The sequence below is a fragment of the Dendropsophus ebraccatus genome, chromosome 7, assembly GCF_027789765.1.
Source record: "Dendropsophus ebraccatus isolate aDenEbr1 chromosome 7, aDenEbr1.pat, whole genome shotgun sequence".
Classification (NCBI taxonomy): Eukaryota; Metazoa; Chordata; class Amphibia; order Anura; family Hylidae; genus Dendropsophus; species Dendropsophus ebraccatus.
In genome coordinates this window covers 33,058,321-33,073,468 of record NC_091460.1, presented here as the reverse complement: position 1 = coordinate 33,073,468, position 15,148 = coordinate 33,058,321, and the positions used below count along the sequence as shown (strand labels likewise).

At 42.5% G+C, this 15,148-nt stretch overlaps 1 protein-coding gene across 6 annotated transcripts in view; it reads right to left on the bottom strand.

The window, feature by feature from the left end:
- The window catches only part of REEP1 (receptor accessory protein 1), an 88,756-nt gene that overhangs the window by 3,519 nt on the left and 70,089 nt on the right, over window positions 1-15,148 (bottom strand). For 3 of the 6 annotated variants that reach the window (XM_069977245.1, XM_069977246.1, XM_069977242.1), the window contains one exon: window positions 11,969-12,123. In XM_069977245.1, coding sequence (XP_069833346.1) covers window positions 11,969-12,123 — 155 coding nt within the window. Of the gene's footprint in view, window positions 1-6,173; window positions 6,312-9,794; window positions 9,852-11,968; window positions 12,124-15,148 lie in introns of all 6 variants that reach the window. The other 3 variants (XM_069977244.1, XM_069977243.1, XM_069977247.1) reach the window with 3 other exon arrangements.

The following is a 15,148-nucleotide window of genomic DNA, read 5'->3' as shown; positions in this document are numbered from 1 at the left end:
AACCCCTGAAGTGTGGCAATTTCTTTTACTCCATTTCATAAAATAGAACATATAGCAACTTTTAAAAAACAAACTATAGATGAATAGGGCATGATGAAGAACACATCACTGTCAGAGGATGTCAGTTATATCTCAGTATTAAAAGGGTTAACTCACAGCAACCCCTTTTTATATCCCTTACTAAGGCGTGTGTATGTCATACAGGGGATCCCCTATTTGCTATCAAAAAGCAGATTTTACTCTAACAGACCTGTCTTGTCCATCTACTACATGGTCACATGTTCTTTTGATTGGTCACCATGTACTTAAAGGGGTTGGCTACTATAGTAAAATAGGTATTTGTGTAGTATAAGTAACTGTACTCACATTACTTACTGACAGCAGCTCCCTGTGTACCTCATACAGCTAAAATCAGACTCCCCTCCTCCAGGCTGGGCTGTCCTGCTCTGTGGTGAGGCTGTCCATAAGATGGCCGACAAGGAGGAGCATGTGATCATTCCCCACCCCCCAGTGTCCACCATAGGCATATACAGGGGCAGTGACATGCGCCTCCATGTCAGCCATCTATTGGACACACTCACCACAGAGCAGGGCAGCACAGCCTGGAGGAGGGGAGTCTGATTTTAGCTCTATGAGGTACACAGGGTGCAGTTGTCAGTATATACAGGGAGTACAGTTACTAATACTGTACACTGAACTATTTTACTATAAACTGGCCAACCCCTTTAATATTCCCTGTAGTGGCCGCTGTGTGCTCAGTTTTTTTTCCCAAAAACCCCTTTAAGTATTTCAAATTACAGTTTACAATTTGATTTTCCTTAAAGGGGTTTTCTGGTCTAATATGATGACCTATCCAGAACATAGGCCATCATTTTGCTGAATGGTGGGGGGCTATCACTGGCACCTGCACAGTTAAAGGGTCCGGGGACTGCATGGTTTACATGGCGTAAACCATGTAAAACTCTCCACCTGCTCTGCACAAGTCAGGCGCATGTCCCACCTGCTTTACTAAGAGGTGTGCGCCTCCTAATAAATCCGGCCAGGTAAATGGGGATGAGGCTTTACGTACGAGTATGCCAGTCTTAATAAATGTCCCCTATCTATCTGCCCAGCTCTTTCTGCTCTATAACATGGTGCTGGTAGATCAGACTGCTTGTTCTATGTGACAGGTACCTTTTGGTATAGATTCCTTTGATATATTTGGTTGTATTAGAGGAAATATTTTCCATTATTCCTAATGTGTTCCTATCGTCTGGTGCATTAGGCAGTGTGATTGTTAATCATCCTATGATTCTTTTATTAGCACTATGAAACATTGATGCCTCTTACAATAAAGGGCTTGGCCATAGAAACATTCTGCTAACTCATCCTCTTTTATCAGACAGTAGTTCACATGGTTGTCACCGCCTTGTGAAGAATTCATTTATTTTGGAGATTTGGACTCCCTCCCTTCTATGTATAAGCCAGGCCACACAGAAATTATACTTGGTACTGTTGTTTTCTAGCTAAGTTAATATTAGCATCTAGAGATAAACTCTAGTAAAATAATCATCAGAAAAGTGTCTGTATGGAAATTATATACAGAAAATGCCCTGCACCACCTATGGGACCTAGCAGGCCTCAAGCACCCTCCCCACCCTCCATGATGGTTGTTCATTGATCCTGTCTTGACAAAAAGAGGTGGAGAGGAGGTCACTAAAAAGTCTACATAACTCCCAAAGACTTCAGTGTAGAGAGACACATGCATGTACAGCCAACTCTGCTATAATAGATTATAATTAGAGATGAGCGAACCGGGTTCGGGTCCATCCGAACCCGAACGATCGGCATTTGATTAGCGGTGGCTGCTGAAGTTGGATAAAGCTCTAAGGTTGCCTGGAAAACATGGATACAGCCAATGACTATATCCATGTTTTCCACATAGCCTTAGGGCTTTATCCAACTTCAGCAGCCACCGCTAATCAAATGCCGAAAGTTCGGGCTCGGATCAACTCGAGCATGCTCGAGGTTCGCTCATCTCTAATTATAATAGTTGGTCATATCCATCCCTGTCTAGTATATAGTAAAGTGTATAGTAAAGATATCAACTATACAGGAACTGTGTATAATAGACTGTCAGAGCCAGGCTGGCCCACTGAAGTGTCTAAAAGTCTAGGCTCTGACACCATCATGGCCTTCACCAGAAGGCAACCCCATTAGAAGTTGACTTTGGAGCCATTGGAGAAGTCTATTTCCTCCCCCAGGGAGGGTTCACATATTTTAGGACCACTCCTCTTTACACTCTCTGCTAATGTAGTTTCACTTTGATAAAATTATAGGATCCATTAAAAGATAGCCTAAAGCTGTAGTAACCAACATTGATGACAATGGCCTGCCAGTGCTCATGAACAGGGCCGTATTTACCACTAGGCACCCGTGGTCCGGTGCCTAGGGCAGCACCTTGCAGGGGGGCAGCACCAGGGAGCAGGGGGACAGAAAAAAACCTAATTATTTTGTTTTTATTTTCCCTCCTCCCGTTCAGACTCGCCAGTAAATCTGGTGTCTTTTCCAGGGGGGTGGGGGTATGGTGGTATTGGTCAGGTCTGGTATCGCCAATAGGTGCGTGAAGATGGGGCGTCTTCAGGTTTAGTGCCTAGGGCAGCAGCAGCTGTTAATACAGCCCTGCTCATGAATGTAACAATGGCAGCATCCACATACAATCACAACCGGCAGCAAGGCACAAAGGTATAGTTGTATTTGCAGCCATATTCTCCAATCTTGTATGGGAGCTGTATTTCATATTCACATGACCTATAAGTCAGATGAGGTACCTCGGTTAAGTTACCCATAAATAAGAATCAAGATTATCAAAACCACAGACTTTGTATACAGGATGCTAAAGGTATTATGCAGGACTAGAAGAAACACAACTACTTATTTGGAAAAAAAAAAACAGCACCAATCCTGTCCTCAGGTTGTGTTTGGTATTATAATTCAGTTCTATTGACTTCAATGGAACTAAGCTTCAAAACACACACCCAAACTGAGTACAGGAGGGGCGCCGTTTTTGGAAGAAAGCAGCCATATTTTTCTAAGCTTGGACAACCTCTTTAATTATACACAAGTGGAGCAAAATGAATCAGAGAAGTATTGTGAACTAATGATCCACATAGATAGCCAACCCTATTGATTGTGCACGAGCTAAGGAGAAGCTCAGAGGTCAGAAATGGTGGCCTTAAGGTGAGCAACACTTCTTAACACTCAAAAAATACATTTAAAAAATATAAATTTAATGATTTTAAAGAGAACCTGTCACCCCCCGTGCCGGGGTGACAGGCTCCCGACCCCCCACTACAGCCCCCTATACTCACCTGATCCCGCCGGGTCCCGCTTCTGGATCCGTCATTCTCTATGAGCATTGGACTCATCTCTTAGCGTGCGCGCCGGGCTGCAGCGGCTGAGATCTCCATGACCCGACCGTATCCAAAAGCGGGACCCGGCGGGATCAGGTGAGTATAGGGGGCTGTAGCGGGGGTTCCCGGCACGGGGGGTGACAGGTTCCCTTTAATGTCTAGAAAAATACTGTTGTATCCAGAAACAAAAACAACGTGGAAAGTAGGTCAATGCATAATTTATATTTCCTGTAAACAGAACTGCTGGTATAATTATGTCTTCATGCCAGAGTTGTATATTAAAGGTTATGAAGACCTTTGAATGCATTTTTTTTTATTTTTGTTTAATGTTTATTATGGAACAAAAACATTTTGTCCATAGGTCTTTATTAAAGGTGTATGTCAGTTTCTCTTCTACAGCCTCCAATGTCTGCAGTGTCTGCCTGCAGTGTCCTATTTTCAGTGATATCTGCCTGGTTGTTTCTGATTGGCTCCTTATTTTTTATCTCCTGAACTTTCTAATAAGCTAATTTATGACCAGATCAATAGTCAACTTTTACGTTGTCATAAATGGGCTTAGAAGTTTAGAAGTTTAGTCAGGAGAGGAGAAAACTGATAAAGAGAATGGACTCTGGTAGACTCTGAATGGGACACAGTAGCAGGCTATAGAAGGGAAAGTCAGCAAATATTTCAATAAAGACCTAAAATTTGTGGGAACAAAGAAAGAGTAGAAAATATATTTAGAAGTGTTGATAGCCTTAAAAAAAGTAAGGGATAAGATCCAGTCCTGTGAAATCAGGGACAGCCGTACCAAATACTGAAGAAGGACTTTCTGATCTTGCAGGATGGGATACAGCTAGGCATTAGATATACTGCTCCTGTATAGTGCTGTAATATATAGTACTGTGCAAAAGGTTTGTACAGGTGTGAAAAACAAATGCTGCAAAATAAGACACAACCCATAAGAAAGGGATCTGACTGGCTCAAATTTGTATTTTGCAGCAGTGAGACAATGACCCCAAATATGAAGCCAATTTCTTTAAGAACTATATTGGCTATGTTCACACAATGTCAAAAATAGACGTTGTGATTTAACTGACTGCAATGGCAATGTATTGTAGTCAATGGAAAGACAGACGTCCAATGCACACAATGTATTGAATAACGGACGTTTTTTACCGCAGACGTCAAAATAATGAACATGATCATTATTTTCGGACATCTTTTGCAAACAGCGGACGTTTTTTATTAGTTGTTCACATGCAGTTTTTCTTTTTCCACCGTTCTTTCTCCGTTTTTACTATTAAATTCAATGGACTTTTCAATTAAGCCACACCCAAAGTCCAATTAGTAATCCCAAACTAGAATAATGTACCAGCAGCCGTCATTGCACTAAGGGGAAGCCAGGTTGTTAAATGACGTCCGTTATTTTAGACTCAAAATGACGGACGTCATTTTAAACGGAGCTCAAAAAACATGTAAACATAGCTATTCGGTGTAAAGGAGAGAGTGATGATATGGCTGCCACAGTCTGTCTGGGATCTCAACATCCAGTCCATCTGGGATTACATAAGGAGACAAATGGACTGGATCAAGTTGACATCCACCGAAGATCTGGGCTTTCTTCTCTAACATGTCTGGAACAAGCTCCCCGCTGAGTGTATCCAGAGGAACTGATGCTAAAGGCAAAGGGTGTTCACACAGAATATTGATGTGAGTTATGCTACGTTTTCACGCAGCGATAATTAGCCCAATCGAACGATTAACGATTTTGAAGTAACTGTGTTTTTTACAACGATCAGACCATTACATTTCTCTTCTGTTCTTTCAGTTTGCATTTTGTTGATTAGTAAAATACACTATTACCACTATAAAAGCATTCTTAATTTCTAACATTTTCCCACATCTTCCTAAAGCTCTTGCACGCTACTGTAGCTGTGGGAAACCCAACCTAACCTGAACTTTCTTTTAAGACCTACATTACAGATATATGTATCACATGCATTTTTTAAATTTCTATTTTTTAAATTTTATTTCAGCAGCAGGGTGTCAATGAGGCGGGTCCTAAAACATCCGTGCCCTAGGTCTGCAGCGCTTCCTTCCCCACCTTCTTCTGTTGCCACATTCCTGGGCTGAATCTTCAGCATCTTCATCATCGGCAGGACATGGGCACAGATGCTCTAGGCCCAGCCTCAATAACACCCCACTGCTAGAATAAAAGTTGTTTTTATCCCAAATACTGGCTTCAGCAGACACACAGACACCGGGACCAGCCATGCAATGAGGAATGAGGAGTTATTTTTATTCTAGTAATGTTAATTCAGCAAAAAGCTCCATCTGTAATGTGATAGGCCACAAACAAGTCGAATTCATCTATGGAAAAAAAATTTCCCATAAGGCAGCCATATTCCATATTATACTATAAAAGTCAAAAGCATTATTGCAAGTATTACAGAGTTACAGCAATGACCCCCCAAACACAGCTTGTGCAAGTGAAGAACAAATTGGGGTCATATTACTGCTGTAATATTTTTATACCATTTACAGAACTATAATATGTATTGCAGCAATAATATGACCCCAAGGTGTTTTCCACTTGCACAGTCTTGTCTGTAAGATTGCTATTACGCTGTACTATGTGTTGATCATGATCATCAATAACGTCTGCTTTTTGCCCTTATTTTGTGGGAGCATAGACCAAAGTTTCAAAATAGTTGAGAAACATAATGACCCTGAAGTCACATGACTCATATCATCCATCTGTCACCTCCAATACATAGAAATAGCAGGGGTCATACTCACATTAACCAGCAGTGTCATGGTTAATGGAGTCTTACTGCGGCTTTTTTGAGCTTGTTCTGCTCCTGGAGTCTTCCGTTCTTTTCACAGCGGTGGCTTTCGGTGGAGATTGAGCGACCTTCTGTTCGGTCTCTCCTGTGTCTGAAGACATCAACCAAGGGAAAGAGAGGGAAAGAGGGGGTGGAGAGGGGGCAGGAGTTGTTCTTTATAGCAGTTCTAGGTCTTCACAACAAAGACACATACTGTACATGAAAATGGATGTAATGGGCTCGGACAATCTTACAATTGGTACGTACTGGTCGGTCACAAACATTACTCTGGAGGCAATGGTGTCTATTTAGTATGGGACGGTATGTAATAAGCAGGAGATGATCATGCATTTCATAATATGAGTATCCCATAGCTTGGCTGTTACCAAATGTCCTAATATTCAGCTGCAGTGTTATATATACAGTAGGTAAAGAAAACTATGAGAGTATGGACAAGGGTTGCTTTCAAGAGACAACCCCTTTAGGCGGTAAACCAGAGCACAAGGTACAACATTACTTTGCAGATTTGAAAATCACTGTTTGCACATTATGAAGGTAACAGAGCACAAGAAAACCCACTTTATAACATCTATCTATTTATCTATCTAGAAACTTGAAACAATAGCGGCACTTCGTGTTCAGGTAATGGGTGCCAGCGGATCCGAGTCGAGACCAAGGACCGAGTATATAACAGGAGAAATTCCACAGCACTTCTCGGTAGAATTCAAAAGGTGCGTTTTATTCAACAAGCAAGTGCAGCATACAGACGCAACGTTTCAGCAGCTATTCACCGCCACGCTTGAAAATGGCGGCGAATTGCTGCTGAAACATTGCGTCTGTATGCTGCACCTGCTTGTTGAATAAACCGCACCTTTTGAATTCTACCGAGGAGTGCTGTGGATTCTATCTATCTATCTATCCATCCACACATATGGTACCAAACAATGTGGACTCCTCTTCCCAAGGTCTCTGTTCCCAGGGTCTCTAGCTTTGATTAGTAAAACCAATCTATATAATAAAAAATAGAAATGTATTTCTTTTTAACCATTGTTGTTGGACAGCATAGGTATATACCGTAGGCGGTAGGCACACATAGTGACTTGACAACCGTTCTCCTCTGCTCCTATGAGTGCAGCCTCTTGTTTTATGAATTTACTCCTCTGATCTCTATCCTGTGGGATATATCTGCTCCTGTCAGTGCTGCTGCACAGAGCTCCATATACTGCAGAGCACTGGAGCTGCTGAGATTTAGCAGATTAGGCATAAACAGTTGGATTTCTACTTCCTTCCAGAAACATTGCCACTTCTGTCTTTAGTTTGTATGTGGTATTGCAGCTCTGTTCCACTGAAGTGAATGGTGGCTAGTTTCAATACCACCCACAACTTAAGGACAAAGGTGGTGTTGTTTTTAGAAGAAATTGGCTATGTTTTTAACCCGTTTAGGATGTTGAGAGGTCTTTGTGCACCCCCACCCCCCGATGTATTGGCCCCGAAGCAGACATAATACATATATAGAATACAGAAATATTACAACAGTGGAGGTAGACTCCATGGAGTCTACTGATAGAAAGAACAATGGGGGGGATTTACAAAGCATACGCCAGAGGCGTACGCCAGGGAGAAGGTGCAGATTTGCCCCTTCTCCCTGACGAACGCCTCATGTATGCCCCGCTCGCTTGATGGGTGGGCTGGCGGAGCTTGCGGGAGTGTGATAAGGCGGGGAGGAGGTGTGGCCTCCTTCCGCGCCTCATTTATCATCATTTATGCCTGCTCGCAGGCGTAAATCATGATCAAAATCTACACCTGTTGGAATGTAGATTTCGTACGCTGGGCACAGATTCAGGCGCCGGGCTGGCCGGATTCACTAAGAGGCATGCGCCTCTTAGTGTATCCTGCCGGGGAAAAGGGGGCAGGGCCTTATATAAGGTTGGCGTACTTGTACGCCGGTCTTCGTAAATCCCCCCCCCCCCCAATAAGTTCATTAGTAAAAGACTAGCATTAAAATCCTAGGGTATTGAAGGAAGTTCACATTTCTCTTATCTTACAACAGCACCCTAGGCAATGTACTATCTTAGACGAGACAAATATTAAAGGGAAGGACAAATCGTTTTTCTATTGTACAGATAATAAATATTGAACAAAGTATAAATTCCTGAATAATACAGCAACTATGTGTGAGGTCTAGAGATGAGCACAACTCGAGCATGTTCAGTTCAATTCGGAACCGAAAGCTCTGAATTTGATTACTGGTGGCTGAGAAAGATGGATGCCACCCTAGAGAATCATGGAAAACATGGATATAGCATACGGCTGTGTCTATGTTTTCCCGCCAGCTGCATCTAACTTCCACTAACATCCATCTAACAGCCACTGGTATTCAAATACAGCACACTAGGGTTCAGAGTGACCCAAGCATGCTTGAGTTGCGCTCATCTCTAGTCCCTAACATTCTACATTTGGGGGTAATTCCCCAAGGGAATACAGTGCTCCCACACAGACAATATGGCAGCAGACATAATGTGCCATGTGCACAAAGCCTAATTTATGGACCAATGTACTTACGGTTGTTATACAGAGTTTAGTGTTTACACATGCATAGGTTTACATTATAGAGTAAATGAGATTCTACTACAATTCAGACCCTTATAAAGTGAGGCCCATAGGATCTCATTAAATGGCTTACAGCTATGGTGCAAAATGCAATATAAAAATTATATCTCAATGTTCTGTCTAGTCATTCCTGAAACTAGGTGAAAATCTAAGGGGGGCATTTATCAAGACCATCGTACTTGTATGCCAGTCTTATATAAAGCCCTGTCCCTTTTTTACTAAGAGGCACAAATCGGCTTCTGATTCCCACTGTTTCTAGGCGGTCCTCAGGCTGTATCCACCCTCTCCACGGAGCGGGCAGACAGCGGGAATCAGAAGCCGATAGTTCAGGTTCATACGAACCCGAACCTCAGCCAGTTCACTCATGCCTAGTTTACGCCTATTTCCAGACACAAACCTTAGTAAATCAGCACAGTAGGAGGCCATGCTTCCTCCCGGCACTCCCCTGCCCACCTATAAGGTAAGCAGGGGATATAACTGGCGTACGAAAAAGAAAAGGGGCAAATCTGCCCCTTTTCTGTGGTGTACACCAGGGGCATGTGTAGTAAAGCTCTAAAGAAGTGTCCACATTTTCCCTGTATCCCTTTGCTCCACAAGTGCTTCTGTAAATCATGAGAGAATTGGCAAGAGTAGCAGGGCAACTGTCTTTGGGTTACTATTGCCCACAGTATTATTAAAGCCCCCATAGTAAACGCACTGTATGGTTGGACTGGCAAAAACCTATAGTCCTCAATGCTAATAGGTAACAAGTGCAAATCACTGCGATGATATGATGGCAGTTGTGGTTTTGCACCCATTGGAGAACCATAGGTTGGATATTACTGCTATAGAATATAATTTGCCAAACCCCAATGCTGTAGTAAACATAAAGTAGTTGACCAATGGATCATGTGAATATTTCCATCATTCCATGCACAATACTGATACAGTAAAGCAGGACATAACCCGTATAGCCACCATGCACTGCTCCTTCACTGTACATCACCTAGTCCTTCTGATTAAACTGTGGCTCATGACATCAGTGGTCTCCTTTCTTTATCCCCTGATTAATTTAACAAAAAGCAAATGAAATAAGGTTAAGAAGGTTGGTCTGTGTATTGAAGGAGTTCAAAAATAATAATATAACACAGAAACGGAACAGCAAAGACATCCAAGCTGCTTCTGCAGTTATCTGTGGACCCTGCTAAGCCTTGTTATTTCATAAGTGACGACCCTTACATCAATCTCACATCCATGTAGTCGATACAGCAGTCAAAAATAGCCAAAGAAGCACAGCACACACACTGTAGTAAGGGGTCCCTAGAGAGTGATCAAAGGGAGGGTCAAAGACTTGGAAATAATTCCTAATTTGCCCAATGCCCAGCAAGTTTAACAGGGCTGTACTTGGGCATCCTTAGTAGCTAGAATAAGACAATGTGATGGGGGAAACAAAATAGGTGGTGAGTGTAAACCTATGATCTATAAGGCTAGGTCCACACTAAGTAAAAATGATGGCCATCTGTCATAACAACGTCCGTCACTGCGCAAATAATATCTTGTTATTTTGAAAACAACTGAGATTTTTGCACAATGATGGCCGTTGTTATGAAAGACGGTCAAACCTAAACTTGAAATGTTATGTAAAGCATGGCATCAATGTGGATCTCATCCATTAGTTCTCCGACACACAGATCTCTTTATATTAGAGCATTTGTTAAATGCACTAAATGGATTTCTCCTTGTGGATGAGCGCAAGCTTACGTAGTGAACCAGAGAAATGGTCTCTGGGGGGAAAAAGTAGTTCTGGTGGGCAATCGTGGCAGCTGTGTTGTTTGTGAAGTTACAACTACAGGGTTGGTTCATGCAAGGAGTAGAGTTGCCTGCATGTATGTAAATAAAAAGGCCCAAGGATAAAGGATTATCGGCCTTATGTGGCCGATCGCTGACCATTCTGGACAATAATCCTTTAGTATAATAGCGCATGCTGAACGGCAACGATCAGCTGACATGCACGATGACAGCTCATCATGGTCTTTAAACATACTGAAAGATAAGGATTATGTCAGTGATGGTCTGTTGCACGTTGCTCCGTGTAATAGGAGCTGTGGCAGCAGATCACTGCTGACTTCAATGGGCAGCCCGAATGACCTAATGGTTATTCTAGCAGCCCCTCCCTCTCCTCCCGGCGTGATGTCTGCGCATGTAATAGCACAGGCAGCAAGCAGGGAACAAGGGGGAAGCAAGCGATGATTTAACAGGTCGGCGCTCACTTCCCCCAGAAAATCGTGGCGCGTAATACGGCCGAATGAAGAAAGCTCTAGTGTCTGGCATTAGACTAAGCTTTCCTAGATGTCACTGTCTGACATAAAAAAACATGACCAGGGATTATTAGATAAACGCAACGTTAGCATGCTCAAGTCTGATCAATCACCATTTGTATACCTGTGGCTGAAGAAGTTGGATGCAGCCCTAAGGTATCCTGGACAAAAATGGAAACAGCCATAGGCCATATCCATGTTTTCCAGGACTCCCTAGGGCGGCATCCAACTTCTTCAGCCACCAGTAACCAAATACAAAACAATCGGACTGCTTGGCTGGGTAATAGACCTTTGATTGCCCCAACTGGCAATTACCGCTACAAGAAACACTAGGTTAAAGAGTGGACCCATTCCAGGTTGGTATCATTCCCATGTTAATAGGTGGTAACAAAGTGGTCTACACAGATGTGGCCTCCACAAGTGAAGGTATACTTGATATGAAAATGGAATGATGGTGCCAATAATTCCTTTTTTGTCTGGTTACAAGGTACTGGATGCTAAAGCGCACCTGAAAGAGGTCTCATTTGTACATCTGCTATGGAAGCCCTGGTCCTCTATGCGTATCACTGGTGAAACCATTATTAGCACAATTTATTTTGGGGAAACAGCAGTGAAGATCACTTTCCTTTCTCCACCTGGCACCTTGGATCCTCTGATGGCTGCTGATACATAGAGGAAGGTGCTTTCTTCTATTACTTGATAATATATCTTTATTTGTCCCATGGTCCCATTTTTCCCTACATAAATATGTTAAAGGGGGTAGCCAAGCAGCTACAGACCCCGCCCACTTGACTTATACAGCATGATACAGACAACAGAAAACAACAACCAACCCAAAAACCCGAGCATCTACACCCCATACCTCAACAGGCCGGTCCTTCTTCCGTGGTGGTTTTTGCATAGGTGCCTTCTCCAGTATAACTATTCCACCATCATCTTCTTCATCTGAAATAATTTCCTCTATCTCATAGGACGTGTTACTGGCCGTCTCGCTCTGCTCCACCTCAACAACTAAGTCTACATCAAGCTACACATCAAATGAACACCAATATTGTCAAAATGCAATGCACTACACAACAAGCGCACTAAGTATCTAATCGAGTGTCTAATGTTAGTCAATGCAGCTTTAGGTCAACCAACAAGAAAATTAGTATGAAATTCAAAAAGTGGGTAAAACTGACATTCGATACCACACAATACAGGCCACAAAGCTATAGTTGGGGGTGTGCAAACTAATGTCTTGAACAGAGATTAGTGAAGCAGAACCTAAACACTCTGCATTTGATTACCGGTGGTTAAAGAAGTTGGATGCAGCTCTAGGGAATCCTGAAAAACACAGATACAGCCTATAGCTGGGTTCACACTATGTATATTTGAGGCTGTATTTGGTCCTCATGTCAGGTCCTCATAGCAACCAAAACCAGGAGTGGATTGAAAACACAGAAAGCCGTATGGCCGTATCCATGTTTTCCAGGCAGCCTTAGGGCTCATCCAACGTCTTCAGCTACAAGTAATGAAATGCAGAGACTTTCAGGTACATATGAACCCAAGCATGCTTGAGGTTCGCTCATCTCTAGTCTTGAACACCGTCGTTTCTGCCGTCTTTGTGGACAAAAGTTGTGATTTATCTTGATTTTTGGCCTTATATGACAAACAAATCTGCATAACCTATGTGGATTTGTAGACGTTTGCCCTGCACAGATAATAATATGTAGTTTTTCTCATATCTCTGTGCACTGGATAGGATCATCCACGTAAGAATGATGTCAGACACTTAGTCGATATCACTGGAGAGAGATGGGAATCGTCAAGTAACCTTTTCCAAATATTATTCTGATGTTGCAGGCAGGAGATAGAAGCCAGTGACAAGTAGATCTATGCCAGGGGACATGACAAGCTGGTTAGTGGGAATCACAACGGTAAGCAATTAAAGGGATCCTACCATTATACAGGAGCAACAAGTAAATTACTTCCTTAGGCTGATCATTATTCGGAGATGTGATTATTACAAGACGGCCCCCTTTTGCCCATTGTGATCCCACCATGGGAACAAAGACTAAAACTGGTATGGAAACCATACTACTATAAATCATATGTCCACTATTATAAATCAAATGTCTTTTTAAAGGGAATCTGTCACCATAAAAATGCTCCCTAAGCTATCACCATCCTGTTATAGAACAGAAGGAGCTGAGCGGATTGATATATATCTTTATGGGAAAAGGTTCAGTATAACTTATTTATTTTTATTTAATTTATTTTTATTTATTGCAATCTCTGATGTTTCCAGGCTAAAGAGTCCAGTCCATTGAGTGACACCGCCCACTGGGGGATCGGCATGATTACGCTGGGAGGGGGGCCGGGGGGATCGGCATGATTACACAGGAGGTGTCTGCTTCCTCCTCCCCACTGACAGGCCCGCGCTGGAACAGGGTGTCATGTGACGTCCCGTGCTCAGAGAGGGCCGTTTGTAAGGCTCTGATAGCTTTCTATGTACATTACTAGCTAGAGGCTGGCTGGGTTGGGGAAGTCACTACACTTCCAGTCCGGTGACGTCACGGAACCACGTGACTAATGTAAAAATAGAAAGATTCGTAATAGAAACCAATGAGACATATTAATTATATTACAAAACAAATACATAGGGTAAATGTCAAAATAGCCTGGAATACCCCTTTAACATCATAAATTGGGGTCCTCCACTTAGGATCTCTTTCTGTGAGTTAAGGCAAAGAACCAAGGGAAAGATGTTTTACATTGTTACCCACTCATTTAAATGGGTGCATGTAACACTATATTTGAGGCTTCCATGACAATAACAGCTGATCGCCAGGGAGATTGTTGGGAGAACTGTCATACGTCTTCAGTAACTGTTGGACTCTTTACAGACATGAACATTTGGCACAGCTGAATGTTCACGTGTCTTCTATGGGGCGAAAGGGGTAAGCCCTAGCCAAACAGCTATAGCACCAGTATACCCCTCCGAGAACAGGGGTGTAAGGTGGCAAAGATCCAGCATGCCCAACACTTCTTGTCACTGACATCATCTTTCGGTGTAGAGTCAGGAGGCCACCAGCCACCTTATACAGTTACTACTAACTTTGGCCGACATTAGTATAAAGTGTATTGGCCCCTTAATTCTAAGAGAAACAATCTCTTTATTCTACATAAAAAATTAAGTCATTTTGGAAATACTTTGCACTACTTATCCTATAGCCCATATTTTACCAGATAATTCTCCAGATTTCAGAGCTGAAATTTCCCAGCATTTCTAGCTAGCGTTATGTCTGTACAGAGCTTGTTCTAGTAATCTGCCCTCTACAGTCATGGCCAAAAGTTTTGAGAATGATACAAATATTAATTTTTACAAAGTCTACTGCTTCAGTTTTTAAAATGGCAATTTGCATAGACTCCAGAATGTTATAAAGAGTGACCAGCTTAACAGCAATTACTTGCAGAGTCAATATTTGCCTAGAAAATGAACTTTATCCCCCAAAACACATTTCAACATCATTGCAGCCCTGCCTCAAAAGGACCAGCTAACATCGTTTCAGTAATTGCTCCATTAACACAGCGCTACCACCAGTCTTGTCTCATGCCAACTGTAAAGCATCCTGAAACCATTCATGTGTGGGGTTGCTTCTCAGCCAAGGGAATCGGCTCTCTCACAGTCTTGCCTATCACAGCCACAGCCATGAATAAAGAATGGTACCAGAATGTCCTTCAAGAGCAACTTCTCCCAACCGTCCAAGAGCAGTTTGGTGATCAACAATGCCTTTTCCAGCATGATGGAGCACCGTGCCATAAAGCAAAGGTGATAACTAAATGGCTCAGGGAACAAAACATAGAGATTTTGGGTCCATGGCCTGGAAACTCCCCAGATCTTAATTCCATTGAGGACTTGTGGTCAATCATCAAGAGACGGGTGGACAAACAAAAACCAACAAATTCTGACAAAATGCAAGCATTGATTGTGCAAGAATGGACTGCTATAAGTCAGGATTTGGTCCAGAAGTTGATTAAGAGCATGCCAGGGAGAATT